Source organism: Megalobrama amblycephala, linkage group LG2 (assembly GCF_018812025.1).
Source record: "Megalobrama amblycephala isolate DHTTF-2021 linkage group LG2, ASM1881202v1, whole genome shotgun sequence".
Taxonomy (NCBI): Eukaryota; Metazoa; Chordata; class Actinopteri; order Cypriniformes; family Xenocyprididae; genus Megalobrama; species Megalobrama amblycephala.
This window is the reverse complement of record NC_063045.1, coordinates 57340146-57362299: the sequence shown is the minus strand read 5'-3', so window position 1 is coordinate 57362299 and position 22154 is coordinate 57340146. Positions and strand designations below refer to the sequence as shown.

General features: G+C 35.2%; 3 protein-coding genes across 3 annotated transcripts; 1 reads left to right on the top strand and 2 right to left on the bottom strand.

Annotated features, from left to right (window-relative positions):
• Positions 1-825: 825 nt before the first annotated feature.
• Positions 826-10195, bottom strand: sec14l7 (SEC14-like lipid binding 7). The gene is made up of 12 exons (XM_048181156.1): positions 10045-10195; positions 9258-9333; positions 8304-8347; positions 7677-7739; positions 7400-7588; positions 6270-6365; positions 5398-5458; positions 5216-5299; positions 4981-5087; positions 2668-2807; positions 1521-1690; positions 826-1394 (listed from the first exon to the last, which is right to left on the bottom strand). Exons 1-12 carry the CDS (start codon positions 10096-10098, stop codon positions 1288-1290), a joined length of 1191 nt encoding a protein of 396 aa, XP_048037113.1. The 5' UTR covers positions 10099-10195; the 3' UTR covers positions 826-1287.
• Positions 10196-10805: 610 nt separating this feature from the next.
• On the top strand, positions 10806-16374 carry tuba7l (tubulin, alpha 7 like). The gene is made up of 6 exons (XM_048181155.1): positions 10806-10975; positions 11164-11386; positions 13536-13684; positions 13764-13916; positions 14203-14730; positions 15764-16374. The coding sequence occupies exons 1-6, from the start codon at positions 10973-10975 to the stop codon at positions 16055-16057; spliced, it is 1350 nt and encodes a 449-aa protein (XP_048037112.1). The 5' UTR covers positions 10806-10972; the 3' UTR covers positions 16058-16374.
• vps37bb (VPS37B subunit of ESCRT-I b) lies at positions 16112-21162 on the bottom strand. Its single transcript, XM_048181157.1, has 4 exons — positions 20965-21162; positions 19447-19618; positions 18335-18405; positions 16112-18249 (listed from the first exon to the last, which is right to left on the bottom strand). The coding sequence occupies exons 1-4, from the start codon at positions 21076-21078 to the stop codon at positions 17860-17862; spliced, it is 747 nt and encodes a 248-aa protein (XP_048037114.1). The 5' UTR covers positions 21079-21162; the 3' UTR covers positions 16112-17859.
• Positions 21163-22154: the final 992 nt, after the last annotated feature.

The window sequence follows — 22154 nt, the reverse complement described above, 5'->3', positions numbered from 1 at the left end:
AAAATTACGTGTAACTTTGAATGAAATGTGTAAAATATATGTCTGCGCGTTCTTATTGTAAAATACATCACGTTTGGATTAATAAACGTCTCATGACGCTATGAGGTAATATTTTTTATAATAAAATTTGGTGATAAGTATAAATAAATGTAAGAATCTAACAGGTTTCCAATTAAAAATGTACAATTTATAATTTTTATATATTTTTTCTTCTTCTACCGTCTTGATTTATTATTGCTCGCGCCACAGTGCTGTAGCGCGTGGTGGAGTTATGTAATAGCACGAGCCTAGTGTCCTCTTCACCAAACACAGTGGTGAAATTCATCACAATATCAAATGGTGCAAAAATAATATACATTTTGAATAAACTAGATAATTTTGGCAGTTTTTAGATGACAATTAGGCACATTTCCCCTCAATTTCTTTTACTGTAACGCTTAAATTATAACAATAATAATAATAATAATAATAATAAAAAATATATATATATATATATATATATATATATATATATATATATATATATATATATAATCAGTACAAAATAGCTACAATAAATAACATGATTACATATAAATACTATTATATATATTATAATAATTATATATAAACACTATAATTAAAAAAATATATATATATACATTTTGTATTACAGAAAATTAACAGTAAATTAATCAACAGCAATGATCTGCCATATTGTACATGTATTTGTCATTTCTGAATCAATGCCATTGTGTCTATTGACCATCACTACATCTTCCAGCTGAATCTGGGTAGAATATGATGCACGTGCGTCCTCTAGTGTTACAAATAAACATCGACTCATCAATATCATATGTTTTATTCTCAGATTAGTGCATAATTATGTACACATTTAAAATATAGCCAAGATTAAGATCAAGGTTGCTATACCTAAATTTTACAACGATTACTATAATCTTCCTATAATAGTGGGATTTAACCATTAAATGTGTTAACATGAGTTCAATTTTATGATAATTGCTGTGATTCGATTCCATTCAGTGACATATTCATTGAGACATAATCTTATTAGGCCATAATTATAATTATTTCACATTAAGGAAGTTCTCTGTACTGACCAAATAGTCCCCATCAGTCTATATCTGCTTCCATTTGTCATACATAATTGTAATTCAAATATCATAAACGCTTCATGCAACATCTTTTAGGAACTGTCTGCGTACAATTGCTTTTCATAATTATCTATAACAATAATTATTTAAAATTGTGAATAAATGCTGGATATAGTGTGATTCCAGTCAGGCTTTATGGCCGTTTTCCTGATGAGTGTCCCTCAGGTAGAAGCACGTCCACAGTGAAGCTGACCTTCTTTGAATGCATCACACTGTAAGTGTTGTCAAATCGGACCACATCTATAGAGAGAAAGCGATTGCTGTCAGCATAAATAATGAACTGTGACTCTTCAGCAAATTTATGCTTTTGTTATCATGCTCATAAAACCACCAAAAACTAAAATGGAAAATTCAAAACAATCATACAGATGCCTGGTTCTTCACAGGTGTAGGATCCATCCTCTGGAACGAGATGGGAATTGTAACGTTCCGTAGGCAGTATTTCCTGCATGGCTCCCACTTTCTTTGTCTCATTCCCTTTAGTCTTCAGGTAAAGCCCAAAACCGATATCAGACCCTTCGCTTGCAAACTGCCATCTAGATTGAGAAAAACAATGATGACTATTTGTATTATACTTGTTTATTCACAAAAGAAGGACTGATTATGGTCAGAATGAATAGTAGCATACTCTATATGGAGTATATTGCATGCTACACTCTAGGGTTTTCACAAAAGAAACATTTGCATTCTGTGCATAACATTTTAAAATTTTTAGAAAACCTTTTTCCACAATAAAGAACATTTTGGGGAATGCAAATGTCCCATGGATGTTAAAGGTGCACTAAATTTGTGGCCCTCTTGTGGTTAAAAAACAAAACCGCATGCTTTTTGAGGTAGAACATTGTTTTGTTTGTGCCTCAGCTCTGTGTGACTACGGATGAATATGAGCCTTCACAATAGATAATGATTTATAATGAACTGTTTTAGAGCTACATATGGCAATTCATCTGTTCAATAAAATACCTTACTCACTGTTGAGTAATAAAAACACCATCTCTGCATCGCTTTTGCAGTATTTCAAATCCCTTAGTTCTCACCATCTCCGAAAAGCCAAACCAATGTTTATTACTAGCTCTGTCGCACTCTCTTTTTGCCAGCAGATTCCCCAGAGGTTCGAGATTTAGAGGCTTCATGTCATCCTTTCTCGCTCGTTGTGACAGCTAACCTATGCCATACATGCTTCAAAGTAGCCAGAGAAAATTTTCTCTGTTTACGGATATGACGAGATGGGTGAGTGATTTATGTATACGCAATTTACTGTGAAAACCATCCCATCAGGTCTAAAATATAAACAGTTATAAATAGGCTTACTATAGTGAATCATGGGAAGACAAAACACGTTTTGGATTGGCTCATTATCTAAATTTTGATCATTTTGAATAAAAAAAAGTTACATATTGTACCTTTAAAGGCTCTTTTGCAACAATAGATGCCAATAAAAAACGTTTATTTTTTAGAGCGTATTTTGCAAAGCACTTATGCATAACTATTAGTACTGAAAAATGGTACTTACCGTAGCAAGCAGTTTGGAAAGAGCACCTCATAATCTAGCTGGTACGAAGAGCCACGGCTAATTGTGACGCACTGGTCATACTGCACTTTGATAGAGTCCCGTACGTAGTAGGACTTTGGCACTACTCCACCATAACGTAACTAGGAGGAAGAGTCAGAGGAGTAAAGACAACTAAATACCAGTATTTTTTACACACTACCATTCAAAAGTTTTGAGTCAGTAAGATTTTTAATGTTTTAATGTCTTCTGCTCAAAAGGCTGCATTTAATTATTCAAAATACAGTAAAAACTGTAATATTGTGAAATATTAATACAATTTAGCATAACTGCTTGCTATTTGAATATATTTTAAAATGTAATTTATTTCTGTGATCAAAGCTGAGTTTTCAGCATCATTACTCCAGTCTTCAGTGTCACATGATCCTTCAGAAATCATTCTAATATGATGATTTGCTGCTCAAGAAACCTTTCTTATGATTATCAGTGTTGAAAAAGAACAGCATTTATTTAAAATTGAAATATTTATTATGTACTGTCACTTTTGGCCAATTTAATGCATCCCTGCTGAATAAAAGTAGGGTGCACAGCAGGGATATATATATATATATATATGGAACATTTATGGAGCAACAGATTTTGTGTGAAAATAAATTATAAAAGTGGTTTATTTTGTTTAAAAATCTTATAAATGTATGAGGTGGCCACACGGGGTAAAAGGCACACAGTATTGATACAAATAATTTAGCTAAAATAATATGTTTTTAATAATGTCTAAGTTAATACTTGTTCAAAACAATCGCTTACCAAAGTTTGTACAATTTTCTGTTTAATTTGATAATAAAAGATTTCATTTTTGTTCATTAAATATACTGTCATTAAAAAATGTTAAAGGTGCCCTAGAACCAGTTTTTACAAGATGTAATATAAGTCTAAGGTGTCCCCTGAATGTGTCTGTGAAGTTTCAGCCCAAAATACCCCATAGATTTTTTTAAATTAATTTTTTAACTGCCTATTTTAAAACTGCCTATTTTGGGGCATCATTAACTATGCACCGATTCAGGCTGCGTCCCCTTTAAATCCTCGCACTCCCCGTCCCCGAGCTCTCGACTATAATACAGTGCATTTACAAAGTTCACACAGCTAATATAACCCTCAAATGGATCTTTACAAGATGTTCGTCATGCATGCTGCATGCATGCGTCGGATCATGTGAGTATAGTATTTATTTGGATGTTTACATTTGATTCTGAATGAGTTTGATGGTGCTTCGTGGCTAAAGCTAACATTACTCACTGTTGGAGAGATTTATAAAGAATGAAGTTGTGTTTATGAATTATACAGACTGCAAGTGTTTAAAAATGAAAATAGCGACGGCTCTTGTCTCTGTGAATACAGTAAGAAACGATGGTAACTTTAACCACATTTAACAGTACATTAGCAACATGCTAACGAAACATTTCGAAAGACAATTCACAAATATCACTAAAAATATCATGATATCATGTAATCATGGATCATGTCAGTTATTATTGCTCCATCTGCCATTTTTCGCTATTGTTCTTGCTTGCTTACTTAGTCTGATGATTCAGCTGTGCACATCCAGACGTTAATACTGGCTGCCCTTGTCTAAAGCTTGAACATGAATTGGCATATGCAAATATTGGGGTCATACATATTAATGATCCCGACTGTTACGTAACAGTCGGTGTTATGTTGAGATTCGCCTGTTCTTCGGAGGTCTTTTAAACAAATGAGATTTACACAAGAAAGGAGGAAACAATGGAGTTTGAGACTCACTGTATGTCATTTCCATGTACTGAACTCTTGTTATTTAACTATGCCAAGGTAAATTCAATTTTTGATTCTTGGGCACCTTTAATATTACATTTTTTTTTTTAAATACAGAAAAAAATATTAAAAAAAATAAAGATTCTAAAATCATTGAAGGAGATCCCATAATAATTTAATATAGATTTACAGTAGTAAAAATAAATATTTCATTATATGATATGATTAATATCATATTTTTAAATATAATGGTTTTATTATAAATATGTTGATTACCCAACTTAATATATGATATTTACAATCTAAATCTAACCATGTCATGTCAACAAACAGTCAGCCAGCTATTTATTATCATGATAATTATTGTGCCTTTCGCCCAACAGCAGGGGTGCCTTTTTTGAAAATCGGATGTTTTGGAAAGTTTTTGTGCCATCTAGTGGTTTAGAGGTAAATAAAATCAAAGGCACATTTAGCTGTGTTGTACCAGATTAATTTCTTTCTAACAGTAGTGTATGTGAATCTCACCATGGTCTTACAGAGAGGGTTTCCATCAGGATCAGTCATAGAGCCTCCATAAACAGCAGGTAACTGATCAGCATCCACATAGTCCCTCAACACCTCTTTCCAGTTGGCTGTGAGGAGCAGATCAAAAGAGAAATGGCCATTCGTGAGGTGTCATTCATGCAGGATAAATGACACACCGCAGTCAAACACAATCATGATGTTTGCCTTAACAAACAGTACTAGTTAGACAACTTACAACCCAGCACAGCAATCTTCTGCCTTGTTTCCTCACGCAAGAAGTGTTTGATCAAGTTGTATGCAATAGGGAAGAGTTTAGGGGCTGTTAGAAGAATAATTAAAGCATTAAAAGATTTCAAAATGGTTTATTATTAAACAGCATCACAGTGACATGATTTTACTGATGCAACAATGACTCACCTTTGATTAAAAGCACCTTTTTTAGGCTCTCAGGATAATTTTCTTCATACATAGTCAGAATCTGCATTGAAGAAATTGCAAGAAAAGGCAAAAATAATATCACAATATGACCGTTTTAGCTTGACAACAAGTGTGGATTATTTACATGTACATGTATACATATTAAGATGGATCTTAAAGTTCCCCTGTGGTGAAAATCAAGTTTTTAATGTTGTTCATATGTCTATGTGGTGTTTTTAATATACTTTAAGACAAACCGTGTGCAAATTCGTAAGTCAACAGCATTGCTGAGTATTTTCTTCTTAAAACTGCAGTGAAAAAAGAGTCTCAAAAACACTGGTGTTTCTGATGACACAAATTACCTTGACCCATCACGTCAAAGTGTAATCATCAACAAGTGGATCTTTGAACTGGTGTGACTGTGTGGAGACGGGGCTAATTTGCATAACCACGTATACTAAATGAAGCAATGGTGTAGAGTTACATTCAAGCTATTTTAAGGCATGAAGAATTTTTTTTTCCAGGGAAAAATGTTTAAACATGTCATTTTGTTGATCAAAGATGAGTTTTAAGGGATAAAATTGACTACAGGGGGACTTTAAGTCATTTGTCACATGGAAATGATACTGTGAGGCATCTGTAACAAATGATTATTTATTTATTTGCCTTTTTGCCACTTTATTAGACCAGTAAATAACAAAAGATGGATACAAATGTACATGCACCAAAGCTCTTTAGTTGTGTCCGAGCATGTGCGCTAACCACTAAGCCAAAGTGATAAACAAACAATTATATATAGCAATGTAATAAGTTTGTGTCTCATTATTGGGCTTCAAAATGACCAAGCTCTACTGAAAGCGTCATGTTCCTACCTCACCGTACATCTCAACAACAGGCTTCCAGAGATGTTTCATGCCAAGCCCTTCACAGTCATAAATGATGGTGATTGATTCAATGTGTTTGCCAAGCTGATGAATAAAATCACCCAAAAACAACTGTAAACAATTATGAACAGCAACACTGCAGCAAATTAATGTGAAGGTTCCGATAATAAAATATCTGACATTAGAAAATAGTCTGATTTTTCACTGATTTTCTTACTCAGGCTTGTATCTAAATATCCTTAAATCAAGATAGATTTACTAGAGAAGCAAAATGATAGATATTAAGTCTTGCTTTCTGAAGAATGTATTAAAATTTATGCTTGAAACAAACAAAAAAACCTGCCAGTGGGGTAAGAAAAATATGGAAGCCTGTTTCCGCCACTGAATAAAAAATAAAAGGAAATTGCAACTTTTTTCATGATATAAACTCGCAATTTTGTGTTATAAAGTCATAATTGCATGATATAGTCGCAATTCTGACCTTTTTTCCTCGCAATTCTGACTTTATTTCTCACAATTGCAACTTTATTTCTCACAATTGCTACTTTATATCTTGCAATTCTGACTTTATTTCTCACAATTCGGACTTTATTTCTTGCGATTGCTACTTTATATCTTGCAATTCTGACTTTATTTCTCACAATTCTGACTTTATTTCTCGCAATTGCGACTATATCTTGCAATTCTGACTTTATTTCTCACAATTATGAGTTTATAACTAGCAATTTTGACATTATAACACACAACTGGGAGTTTATATCTCACAATTCCGAGAAAAGAAGTCAGAATTGCAAGATATAAACTTGCAATTGTGAGTAAAAAAGTCAGATATTTGAGATAAAAAGTTGCAATTATCTTTTTTATTTTTTATTCAGTGGTGGAAACAAGCTTCTTATTTTCCCTTAGAATTAAGTTTATTTTTCTAACCACACTGGCAGATATTTTTGTCTTGATTTAAGCAAATAAGTCATATTGCTTCTCAAGTAAATGTATTACGATTTAAGAATATTTAGGTATTTGTACTGGTAAACCAGACAAAAATATAAGTAAGAAATCTTTTTTTTTTTTCAGTTTGGTATATATTCTTAGTCATTTGGTCTTTATTTGACAGGAGGTACCTTTTTAGACTGTTTCTCACACTCTTGTCGTAGAAGCTCAGCGTCTCTGACTTTGGTCCTAAGGCAGTCTTGTTTGCTAGCCGACAGTAAAAGGCCTTTCGGATCAAGAGGGCCGATGATATCGTACCAGATTGGGCTTCCTTCACGATCATAGCCACACATTCCACCTGCCACATAGCGCTCGATGACCTGGACAGAGAACAATATATGTCTGTTAGAAGGGCATTTTTCATTCTGAGCTTATGGTAAATATTTTAGTTGTACTGTACTGATATACCTCAGGTGGCCTCCAGTCGTCAATGATCGTGTCTACTTTCATATGCTTGCGAAACTCCACATGCTGGAATACATATAGTGATTTGTGTAAGCCAAATGAGAAAACCTTTATGTAATTCTGTGGGGTTTAATGTTGTTACTTTAATGAGGCCTCCAGGGGCTGTATTACAGAATCTTCCTATCTTATACTGTGAAAAATATCTATTTCCTAAGAACTGTTTTCTATTATAATATATTTTCAGGTTTCATTTATTCCTGTGATGACAAATCTGAATTTTTAGCATCAGTCTTCAGTGTCACATGATCCTTCAGGGATCATTGTAATATACTGATTTGCTGCATTTTTCATTATTATCAATGTTGAAAAGAACAAAACAGCATTTATTGGAAATGTAAATCTTTTGTAACATTATAAATGTCTTTATTGACATTTATGGGCAATTTAATGCATCATTGCTAAATAAATGTATTCATTTCTTTCTTTCTTTAAGCATATTACCCCACACTTTTGAACAATATTCTAAGTGAAATTAGCGAGGTAACTAAACAGATTATGAGTTAAGATGTTTCTGTAATTCAGACCCAGGTGTTTAAAGTGACTGTGAGTTAATGTAAGCTGTGATATTACCCTTCTAATCATCGCCTCAGCCTTTGGGACATTGAAGCTTCTAGCTGCAAACAAGATATGACCAAACTTTAAAATCTACGCAAACTGCATCCAGGCGTAACCATGTCTTGAGCATTTTTATTATAAAGCATAAAGAGAGCAGTGAAGGAAATTCTAGGACTAATTCTTGTTGGGAAATAATCATTTTGAACAATTTGCAAATAATATCTGCATTAAAATTTGCACACATGCCTAATATATAAAACATTTCTTGTCTCGTTACAATCACGTATATGCATTTAATTCATTTTCAATTCCTCAATGTCTATGGTGGTTAAATAAATAAAGTACATGCCAGACTACTATCTTGCGCTTTCCTAGATAAATCACAATTAAGGACTAAACGCATATGAGGACTGTAGAATATTATACAATAATGTAGTGCAAACGGTGAGAGCAAATAATTCTGCAATGGTCAAAAATCACAAGTGAAGAGAGATAAATATTGACACATACATTACATTCACAAGAATGTCACCTTGGACTTCCCTCTCAAAAAGAAAAAGTCAGCAGATGGTTTTGGGATGTTCTATCTCAACAGTAAATATTGATTTCTAGATAAAACTGGTTAAGATAAAGCAATCGGTAAAGAAAAAATAAATAAATCTCAGAAATAACTCTTGTGTTTTTTCATGGAAGAGTACTTGCATATATTGTCCTCCATATAATCACAAGTGTTTCCTGATGATTATTGTAGATCTGGCATTCTGTTACTCAACACACAGGTTCATGAGGTCATAAGGTCATCCGATATGACCACGCAGTCAGAGATAAGTCAGTTAAAAGCAGGTCTCCACTATATTCAAAATAAAAGTTAACCTGAAATCAAACTCCCAGAAAAGTACATGTTGTTTGCCAACTACTCTGATGTTTGCGTTATTAAATCTTGATAAAAAGATCTTGATCCGTCCTCACCTCTGAGCCACCGAAGAAGGTAATGGTCAGTTTGATTGGACAGCTGATCCAACACATCTGATATTTTCTCCCGAAACTGACCAAACAAATGACATTTAAATATAACATTTCTTTGACAGGGTTAAACTCTGAAGATTAGTTTTGCATTAAATTTTAATATAATGATACTCTACCATTCAAAAGTTTGCGGTTGGTACGATTTCAAAAACTGCATTTATGCAGTGAAAACAGTAATATTGTGAAATATCATTACAATTTAAAAAGTTGTAATATTATTATAATATTGTAATAATGCACCTTAAAATGTAATTCATTTCTGTGATCAAATCTGAGTTTTTAGCATCATTACTCCAGTCTTCAGTGTCACATGATCATTCTAATATGCTGATTTGCTGCTCAAGAAACATTTCTGATTATTATCAATGTTTATTTTTGTGAAAACTGTGACACATTGTCAGGATTATTTAATGAATTGTCAACATTTATTTGACAGAAACCTTTTGTAATAATAGAAATGTCTTACTGTCACTTTAATTTAATCAATGTAATGCATCCTTGCTGTATAAAATAATTAATTTCTTAAAAAAATAAAATAAAATAAAACCCTTTTGAATGGTACTGTATATCATATATTAAAGGCTATTAAAAATGACATGTAGCAGGCCTAAAATATAGTGTAGCCTATTTTAATAGAAACTATATGACTGACACTCAAAATACTAAGTGAAAATATCTTGAAATTAAGGAATAAAATGTTAAAACAAACAAAGTTTGTGCCTTTACTTGCCTGTGCTAAAGCCTCAGTTTGTTTGGGACTGAGGTCTCCTACTCGTCCGCTCATATTGTCCGCATCAAACACTCTCGTGCATTGAGTTCTCGAGCTCGTGCGCCTGATATTTATACTCGGTCACGAGAGGCGCGCGTGCTGGAGAAAAGACACAGCACGCGTCGCTAAGGTAATGAATGAAAGATGCAGCGTCATTCTGAGACAATCAATGTAAACAAATCGTTGATATTGCTCTGCAATAATGCACTACAGCCCAATCAGATGAAATTATAAAGTTTAAAGTCTTCATCAGAAGTTGATTCAACAGAAAGACTGCTTTCAAACTGAAAATTCCCCCTTCGAATAATTATTTAATTACACATCACCTCAAAGAGAATCAAATACACTTATTTTCTGTGTTCTAATAATGCTACAGACTATTTCATTATTTATTTATATATTTATTTGGCAGTAAAACAGGATCCGTGTGTGTAGTCTTTTCAGAGAACTATTAAGCAAGACTGAGAAAATAGAAAAAAAAACAACAACACAGAAATCATAATCCGTTTAAGCTAATATTTAGATTTAAACGCTGTATCATAACGTACATTACCGTTATATTACGCTTATATTTAAATATTTACGGTGGGGCCCAATAATAATCTTCCAACAAGTGATTGACAATTATATTATAATTAGTTTCAGAAGTAAACCAATAACTGAGAAGGTGGGCGGGGTCCGAGTTCACTGACATATAAAAAAGCCTTCGAATTAATTTCAAAAAACAATATCGACGGCATCAGCAGACGTTATGATTTCTGCGCGTCCAAATCTGAAGAAAATATAAACTGAAATTATCGATTTTCTTTCTACTATAAATATATAAACACGAACGCTTTTCGTATCTACGTCGTATTTACATTAAACTTCTTTCAAATATTCCTGTAAAATGGTAAGTAAATTTGTCCGTATTCGAATAAGTTAAGCCGTTAGCCGACTAACGGTCATTCTTCTTTTTAGATTTATAATTTCACATTATCAATAATTTGATGCTTAATGGTCAAATTAAACGAGTAGGCAAAATTAGACACTTTTTGACGTTGCTAATTGTAATTAATTTGATTGAATGTTTTCCTTCAGCGCGAGTGTATCTCCATTCATGTGGGTCAGGCGGGAGTTCAGATCGGTAACGCTTGCTGGGAGCTGTACTGTCTCGAGCACGGCATACAGGCGGACGGGCACATGCCCAGCGACCAGACCACCTCAGGCGGAGATGAATCCTTCAACACCTTCTTCAGTGAGACCGGTGCCGGGAAACATGTTCCCAGAGCCGTGTTTGTGGACCTCGAGCCAACCGTCGTTGGTCAGGATGAATTTACACTACACTACCTTTATAACAGTTAGACCTTTACAAAAATGTCAAAATACCATACTACAGTTAGTGTACCTACTGTAAATCATAATAAAATTACGTAAAAATAGTTAAAGATTTTTTTGTGGTGGCTAATATCAAGTTACCAAAGTTTATTGTAGTAAAACTAATGGTATTTTGACAGAAACGTGGTTTTTTCAACTCTTTCCCTCCAAAACCTTCTCACCATCTCACCATCCCAGTGTTATTTTAGCATTTTTTATGTACTATTATGGTTTTTATTAACATTTTGAATTAGCTGTTTTCATTTAAATTTTAGTTTAATTTTTTAGCAAATTTTATGTATTTTGTCATTTAAGGGCACATGAATTTTCAAAAAGTCATTTATAACAAATACCACATTACTTAATTAAAAATTGCAAGTTTTGATTGCATGGTCAGGGCTCAACGCTAAGGATTTTTTGTACTGGCCTGGTTGGGCCAGTGGTTTAAATTTTTACTTGCCCCGCCAAAATTTTCACTTGCCCCACAGCAAAAAATTAATAAAAGTAAAAGACAAGAAAGTGGGCCTATAAAATAAGCATAGTTTTTGTTGTCTTTGTTACATTTGACCTCAATAAATAGGGTTATGACACGAAAAGCTACTAGATTAAAGGTGCTTTAAGTGATCCTGGGGGGAGTAACTTCCTGTTGATGTTCGAAGTGTTGTCAAACAAAACAGAGGCTAGCTAGACCCTCCCTCCCCCTCCCCTCCGTGCTTCCTGAAACAGTCATGAACGCGCATTTAAAATCATTCTTGTCGGTTATTGGCTGGAGCATGTTTATTATGTTTTGTGGTCCAGGCTGCACCAGTTTGTTTTTATTGCCGTTTTCGGAGCTTGTGGCGACTAGAGACCGTGTTTTTTTACAGTGTGTTCAGGGGACAGGCAGCTAGCGGATAGTGAGGAGATGTTTGCTGTATGTGACAAAAAAATGTTTTGCCTAAAAACGCGTGACATCACTTAGAGCACCTTTAACTTATATTTTAAATATTGTTAGACAAATAAACAGTAAATAATAAAATAGTAACAAATAATCAAATTACAAGTAATCGCACAAATGAATACAACAGAACAAACATATAAATTAAATAAATGGTGCTTTTCAAGTTTTTCATGTAGGTTTAAACAGGAGATTTTCAGGTACAGAAATTGTAATCTAATGTATAACTATAGAATAGATTAAACTTTATTAAAATTAATCAGTCAAGAGCAGTTACAGATGCATAAATAATGTTTTGAAATGTTGAAAATATAAAACGTTAAATACTGTTATTTGAAATTATATAAAAAAAAATGAAGACACTTTAAATGTGAAGTTAAACCCGCCAGTAGGTGGCAGCGGATCACTGTTAATGAGCGAATCATTGAGATTCAACCATTCATTCAAACAGCTGATTCATTCAGGAAGTGTTGCTCAGATACACAAAACAATGCTGTGGACTTTGGAACTATTTGTTGGCGAAATACGGTGAAACAGATGATTTGGTGTCTTAAATGTAAGTCACTTGATATTAAGTTCTTGTTCATTAAACTGTACGCTGAATAAAATAAATATCACATTTATAATCATGCTAATATTTGGAGAAAAACAGCGCTCTTTGTTTATTATTGGTTAACTATATTAAATGATATAAATATGAAATATATACAGGGGCATTTTTGCCCCTTGAATTCTGGGTCATTCTAAAGGCATTAATAGACTAAGTCACGCAGTGAAAGCATACACTCTAAATATGCACACGCACCAGTCTAACCTACTAGACTACATCACGTAGTGCATGCTTGCACCCAATGGGTGTGCTTTTGTTTGGTTTTTGTAAAGTGAGGGACATGCTCGATTATATTAGATCGTTAAATCAACAATCACGATATCATAGACAATATATAACGCACACCCTACAATACTGGCCCGATCGGGCAAGTGGCCGTTCAGTCTACTGTCCTGAGCGTCGTTCACACTGGCCCCGGGCCATCAGGCAGTCCTTATTGTCGAGCCCTGATGGTGACATATAAACATATACATACATACATATATATATTATTTAAGAAAATAAATAGGGTAATTTCTGGCCCACTTCAAAGTCCTTTTTCCCATTTAGATGAGGTTCGAACTGGAACATACAGACAGCTGTTTCACCCAGAGCAGCTGATAACTGGGAAGGAAGATGCCGCCAACAATTACGCCAGAGGCCATTACACCATTGGCAAGGAAATCGTAGACCTAGTACTTGACCGCGTTCGCAAACTGGTAAGACATTTTTCTAGTGATACTGCTTTTGTCGCAATTACTTTTTATAGATGAATTAAGTTTGTGCCTTTGTTTTTAGTGCGATCAGTGCACTGGACTACAAGGATTCCTCATCTTCCACAGCTTTGGCGGTGGAACCGGATCGGGTTTTGCTTCACTGCTGATGGAGAGGTTATCCGTTGACTATGGCAAGAAAGCCAAGCTTGAGTTTGCGGTTTACCCTGCACCTCAGGTACCATATTTTAATTTAGCTCCCTTCACTTTAAAGTCGCAATGAAACTGTAGTAGCATCAGCTCTTTTCTTATATATTGTGATGTACATATGAGTGAAATGGTTTATTGAAAAAGAAAAATGTTGGGGGGGCTACTTGGCTCAGTCCATCAGCAGATCTGAATGCAAGCTTGCAGTTGTAAGAATGGACTAAATGATTGGAGAAGTCCAGCATACATGTTTAAGGTGCAAGACACTCAAAACATTACAAGTACAACAAACTGTTTTCTGTGCAATATTTCTTGAGGTTTCCACCGCAGTGGTAGAGCCCTACAATTCCATTCTGACCACACACACCACCCTCGAGCACTCAGACTGCGCTTTCATGGTGGACAACGAGGCCATCTATGATATCTGCCGCCGTAACCTGGACATAGAGCGCCCCACATACACCAACCTCAACCGCCTCATCGGCCAGATCGTGTCATCGATCACTGCCTCCCTGCGCTTCGACGGAGCTCTCAACGTCGACCTGACAGAGTTCCAAACCAACCTGGTGCCATACCCTCGCATCCACTTTCCCCTGGTCACATACGCCCCGGTGATCTCCGCCGAGAAGGCGTACCACGAGCAGCTGTCCGTCGTGGAAATCACCAACGCCTGTTTTGAGCCGGCCAATCAGATGGTGAAGTGTGACCCCCGGCACGGGAAGTACATGGCTTGCTGTATGCTGTATCGTGGAGATGTGGTTCCAAAGGATGTCAATGCTGCCATTGGAAGCATCAAGACCAAGAGGACCATTCAGTTTGTTGACTGGTGTCCCACAGGGTTCAAGGTCAGTCTGTGTCTTTTAAGGGCAATTCACACTGCCTCGAGTCTGAGAAATGACATACTGTAATCTGGTGATTGCCCACATTGGTCGGCGTCTGTCAGTACAGTGTGAATTGGCCTTTATTCTACATTGAAAACAAAATTAACACTCTTCCGATAGCAATATGTGTAAATATTACAAGTGCAACAACTGAATCATTTATGTTAAATTCAGCTATCCATACACAGGGCTTCCATAGACTTGTCTTGTATGATAGACAGCAGTTTCTTAGGTACAGTATGTCAAATAAATAAATGTAAATAAATAAAACATTTTCCTGCCAGTAGCTGGTGACTTTTGGAGCTGCAACACGGTTTAACTAGACCTAGACCTTAACTGGAAAATCAGAAAAATCAGTTTTACCAATAAACAAAGACTACCTAGTATGTGCTGTATATGTGACGCAATATACACTACCATTCAAAATTTGGGATCAGTAGAATTTTGTTTTGAAAGAAATTAACACTTTTATTCAGCAAAGGATTAAATTGATCAATGGATCATGACAGTAAAGATAATTATAATGTTGCTGTTCTTATGAACTTTCCATTCATCAAAGAATCCTGAAAAAAAGTGTATTATGGTTTCCACAAAAATATTAATCAGCGCAACTGTTTTCAACATTGGTGATAATCAGAAATCTTTCTTGAGCAGCATTTCTAAAGGATCGTGTGACACTGAAGACTGGAATAATGATGCTGAAAATTCAGCTTTGATCACAGGAATAAATTACATTTTAAGATATATTCAAATAGAAAAGTGTTCTTTTAAATTGTAATAATATTTCACAATATTACAGCTTTTACTGTATGTTTTGATCAAATAGATGTAGCCTTGGTGAGAAGAAGAGATTTCTTTCAAAAACATTTTAAAAATCTTACAGACCCCAAACTTTTAAACTAATGTGTGTAAATATTGTAAATATTTGCATGATGTTGTTAGGTGTGGAAAAATACGTTCCTTAAACTGCTTTTTATTTTTTTTTTACTTCAATCAGGTCGGTATCAACTACCAGCCGCCAACTGTGGTTCCAGGAGGTGATCTGGCCAAAGTTCAAAGGGCAGTCTGTATGTTGAGCAACACCACAGCCATCGCTGAGGCCTGGGCCCGTCTGGATCACAAGTTTGATCTAATGTATGCGAAGAGAGCCTTCGTGCACTGGTACGTTGGGGAAGGTATGGAGGAGGGCGAGTTTGCGGAGGCCCGTGAAGATTTAGCCGCTCTCGAGAAAGATTACGAAGAGGTGGGAGTCGACACTCCCGACGGAGAAGGCGAGGAGGGAGAGGAATAAATGTGATTTTACTCTTAAATGTTCTTAATATAGCAATAAATGTTGACATTTGACTTTTGTTAGTCTTTTAGGTTTATTAATCAGCATAAAAAAAATCTAGTCACCAATAACCACTAATCCAAACAGCTACAATGTACAGTACTTTACATAAGGAGTGTTACAGGTTACCACACTATAGATAAAACAGTTCAAAAGGGTTCTGCACCATTAATTGTCGTCAGAAACAAAAAGTTGTAGATGGCTTTGAAGATTTATCAAAGCACAGCGACGGTGTGATTAAATGCTTTCTTCATTAAATGCCACTTGTTTGTTCTGTTGCAAGGCACATTTTGATTTCTTTTACCTGTACTTCTTACATCAGTATAAGTGACTTTACTCTCTAACGTTACAGACTTGCATAATAACATCCTTCATATAAAACGTGCACAAGAATTGTCACAACCCAGCATGACAATTTTACATCAAAGTACCTGCACTTCTCTGCAAAGACAGATTTCATCTGAAATACAGTGCCAAAATAGATCACTTTACATTATCGGAAACGTTGTAAACAGTGCTCTAATTATTTCAATAATATAATCTTCTATTTAATATGGTAGCTGTTTAAGGATAGTTTGATTCAGTTTAGGATAATTAAACTGTTTACTAAAGTCTGATTAACACCAGGAAAGTCTTCATATAGCAGACCTACAGTCAGGCTGGTCTGTTAATGCCACATAAGTATTTAAACATTTAATGTTTAAATGAAAACAAAAGAAATGAAAGGTTAAGTCCAACAAACCTATATTCCAAACCACTTAACGGAGCTCTCATGGAACAGATGGAGTGCGTCTTTGGTCAGTTTTAACCCAGAAGTCCAAAATGCTAATATCGTCTCATTATCATTACAAGTGACGATAGGAAGGTTTCCTCACAGATATAAAAGTACACAGTAAAGTTGTCTTACATGTGCATAAGAATCTTTTTTCTGCCTGTTTTTGAGAATCAAATCCATTTCAATCATTTTCAGCCAAATAGGGATATTTACAAGGGAAATGCAATACCCCCCATTGTCAAGTCATCTACATTACTTTTCTGATGAAAACTTTTGATTCTGAATCATAGTCTTAATGCATCTCATAGCATTTAATATTCTGCAATCAAACTGATATCAATATATTGTTAACCAACAGGCAGGTCCACACAAAATCTGCAGACTTTTCTGTGTGGATTATAGGGGGGGGAAGACAAAATTCTGAGGACTGGATTTAAAGGGATAGTTCATCCAAAAATGAAAATTCTGTCATCATTTCCTCACCCTCAAGTTGTTCCAAACATGTATGAGTTTCATTCTTCTGTTGAACACAAAATAAGTATTTTAAAGAATGTCAGTAACCAGACAGTTGACGGCACCCATTGACTTCCAGAGTATTTTTTTTTTCCTACTATGGATGTCAGTGGGTGCTATCAACTGTATGGTTACTGACATTCTTCAAAATATCTTTTTTGTGTTCAACAGAAGAAAAAAACTCATACAGGTTTGGAACAACTTGAGGGTGAGGAAATGATGACAGAAATTTCATTTTTGGGTGAGCTATCCCTTTAAATGTGGTAAAATTTGTTAAATAGAGTTGAGATTAGGGATAATTAAATCTACCTAAATATTTAATACATACAACTGGCAGAGAATGTGCAGATATCTGCTGAGTTCTGTGTGGACCTGCAAATGGGTCACAAACCCAAAATTGTTGAAAGTGCATCTAAAGAAAAAGGGGGAGAAATGGCATTTCACATTCTAGTGGAAAGGTTCAGGCAGAAGAACATCATTGCATTATAAAACCTGCCTGTGGAGGAAGACCAGCGCTGGGTCCTTGAGCGAGTGCTTGTGAGTATGGGTATGAATATGATGGCACCATGTTTGGCAAAGGAGCACCGACGCTCTGAGAGTTGTAAGGGTTGGACGTGGCTGATGGTCTTGCATGAGCTGGAGAACCATTAGCTAGCCTTTGGAAAGGTGCGGTGGAGTTTGGGTTCTCCTGAGCTTGTGAAGGATCATTAGTGGAACCCTGAGGAAGATGAACACCCTTCAGCACCATCTCCTGTAGCTTATCGATCTTGACGCGCCTCAGATGCGCCAGCTTCCTCTTGCTCTGGTAGTCATCAATGAAGCTGTCCAGAGGGAAGGATCCATCCAAGAATGAATCAGCCATGTTCTACAAAACATGTGGGAGAATCTTAGGACGTTTAAATTCAGTAACTGGTGTTGCGCATTTCTGAAAAGATGAAAAATGTCCTTACCTCTGTTTCTTCCTCGATCTTGGCTCCTTCGGTTTGCAAAAGAGCCAATAATGTGTCTAGTGAACGGTTTCCTGAAAAAAGACCCAATTTAAAACATGATTACATACAAAATAGCATCCAGTTATCTCCATTAGACTGTCACATTAATATTACATTCTTTTAAAAATTTAATATTAAAAAAATTGTGAGCTAATCCTTAAAAATAGATGGTTATCTCAGAAATAGTTATTTTGCATTTTATGCCAATTTTGTGTAAAATGTCTTATCAAATAGAGTCATGGAAGACATTAAAAATTAGTTGTGCTTAAATGCAAAAATAAAAGAATGATATACTGCGTCCTTTCAAAGGGCTCATAAACAGTATGTATCAGGAGAAATCCTCATAATGCAGGGAGTGTTTTGCATGGTGTGGATAACTACATCAGTATACAGTTTCTTATGGAAATTATTCAAGCAGTCTCTGTATTGACGTAACTGCCTATTTACCCTGATAAACACAATAATTTTCAAAACTTTTGCTGAGGTAAACTGTTACTCTGACAGTTTACCTGTAAATACAAAGTAAAGTATGGAGAAAACGGGATAAATACAGAGCATGAAATACAACCCTTCAGCAACATTGTGTCAGTTTGACCTGACATGATCAGTATCTAGTGCAACTCATGAGAGCAGCAAATCATCTATAAAAAAGGAAGCATTATGTGGCCAAACAGGTTCAACAGGATGTTTTATTTTACACCAAAGAGGGAAGACAAAAAGGTTTGGATAAAAGAAAAATAAGCTGTTTTATGTTCCCATCTACACTGAAATATTTAAATAATTTAAGTGTACAAAGTATTTGGATTCCTAAAAATGTCTGAATGTAATTGCATGCATGTCTCAAATGCTTCAGGATAGTTTCTCTTCTCTAACTTAAATTTTCTTTATCATTTTTGAATCAGCTGGTGATTTTTAGTGCATGTATGAAGTCAGTCCTCCCCAATTTCACACAGGTGTTCTATTAGAGGAACTGACCAAAATAACTATTAACAAAATCTTCATTTTCAACGCCATCTATTGTTTTATTTTAAACAGAACAAATTGGTCTGAAAAGTGCAGTAAGCTCATGTCACCTAGCGTGGACTTGCGGATCTGATAGGACTCGTGCAGGTCTTGTAAACAGCAGTAGCGTTTGGTCAGCTGGATCTTCTGATGGTCCAGTTCGGGCTGCAGGCTCAGGTTCTGCTCCGCCAGGCTGCGATTACTGGCGATCGTCAGCTCTTTATTCTGCTGCATATCCTGCATCTGTGACGACAACAAAGTCAGAAACAAGAGAAACTAACCAAACATCTGGTCTCCAAGATATAATTAATGTGCACCATATGGAAAAAATACACTAATATGGAATTCATCAAAGTAAAATAACTTAATAAAAAAAAATAAAGCTTCCATAAACACACAAGAAACAAACAATTCCTGCGTCAACTTTGACTCATCCTGACCAAACCATTTATATAAATGGAAACGCTTGCATGCGTTCTGCATGACAACTTACAATTTATAATAGTGTACATTGCAATGATCTTTTAAAATATTTTTCAATGCAAAGCAAGATTATTTAAACAGCACATATACAATAAAGCGTTTTATATTGGAATAAAGAAAATGACTGAAGACATAAATGTCAAGAACTTAAAGAAATTTAAAAAATAATAGAAATACCGGCCATGTAAATGGTTTAAAATAATGTAATGATTTTTATTGTTACATAATAGGGTAATATTACATGGAATGTTAATAATTAAAGGGATAGTTCACATAAAATTCATGCAAGTTCTTTGTGCAAAAAACATATTTTACCACTTTATTTACAAAATATTATTCTCCAAAGCACATAACAACGTCTGCTCTTGCTTCAACACTCTTGAACGCATTGGAGATTAATATTTTGTAAATAAAGTGGTAAAATATGTTTTTTGCACAAACAAAGCACTCGCATCACTTCATAAAATTGAGGTTAAACCACTGGATTCACATGGATTACTATTATGATGTCTTTACTACCTTTCTGGGGCTTGAAAGTGGTAGTTGCGTAGACTGTCAATGGAGGGACAGAAAGCTCTCAGATTTTATTAAAAAGATCTTAATTTGTGTTCTGAAGATGAAGAAAGATCTTATGGGTTTGGAACGACATGAGAGTGAGTAATTAATGACAGAATTTACATTTTTAGGTGAAGTATCCCTTTAATTGTCAAATTAACTGAGGTAAAATCAGCATAGTAATGAAATGGCTGAACATAATCAATCCAGAATAGATTCGCATGTAAAATACGTGCCAGTCTTTATATCACAATCCTATTTTTGTCCTATAAAGGCAGTTCATATTGCCTCCATTCTGAAATATAACTCTGTTTTCATTCCATCTCTGTATCCTGCCCCTCCTTCAGTCAACAACTCTTTTAAACAAATCAATATGATGCAGTCAAAGGTGAAAGGTCTCCATTCAAGAAAACAACAAAATATCACAAAACCAGCAGTGAAATCAGAGCTCGAGCGCCTGTCACTGCTCTACACTCACTGTCAAGAGAAACTATAGTCATATTTCAGGATAAAACGAGCGTTTCGTGGCTGACATGTATGCGGTCACCTACCTCGTCCATCTCCCTGACGATTTTCCGGAGCTTGTCATCGTCCTCCAGCAGTTCGTGTAGCTGTGTGGTGGAGTACGAGTGAAATCTGTTCTCGAAGCCGGACATTTCTCCCATGGCTTTGTTATTGTGTCTCTCCGCTGCCGCAGGGAAGTCTCTTGTGTTGCTCCTCGACCGGAAGTCGAGTAATTCCCGTCAAATCAGCGCCTGTGAATGGGCGTGACGTCACGCGCGTGGACGTGGGAGCGACGTCAAGAGGCCATTCATGGAAAAAGGATTTAGGAAATATAGTTTTATTATATAATTTATATATAAATATGATTTAGTTGATATATTTACGTTTATACATTAAACATTAATTTCCCTATAATTTGCACACAATTATTTATCATTTATTATTATTACACATTATTTATTATATGGACTACTAAAATATATGTTTAAATAATTTGTTGCATTTAATAAGAAAATCTTTTTTTTATGATTTTTTTTTTATAGATTTATAGCTTCCATCACAAATAGAAGTTTCTAACGATAATAAATAAATATGAAATCACCATCTCAGAAGCAGAGCAGGTTACTTATGATATTAAACAAAGTCCCAGCTTTCAAACTGTCATTTTTTAAGAAATCCGAACAATAAAAAAACGTTTTGTGGCTCTTTAATGTGTCGTGAAAGATTGCTGTAGCGCCTCAGCTCAAGTGGCTCGTGAACCGATCATCTCTTCCTACTAGTTAATTTATAGCATCAAATAAACATGAATGAACATGAGAAGGAATGTTGTTTCAAACTCGGAAAGACGTCAGTACATACCATTTTTCAAGTTTAAGTCACCGATGTTAATCTTATAGACCGTATGTAGCCCCGCCCCTTTTCAGCGTTGCGCTCGTTGTCTTTTGACTTCCGGTTTGTATTTCCACAGCGATATTACGTTTATGAATGAACTGCTCGTTTTAAAATCTTCCCGATCTACTGACATTTGTTAAGACATCTGCTTTAAACATAACAATGCTCATGATAACTTTCATTAACTCTACAACAAGTAAATCCACTTAACCAACTAATTATTCTTTGACAGCGATACCATAGAAATGTACAGAGCTACCGCAAAACGGAAGTTCAAAGACAATTTCATAAAGATGGCGGCGCGCTTGTTTCGCTGGTAAATAAGCGAAATAAGTCCAAAGCAGGA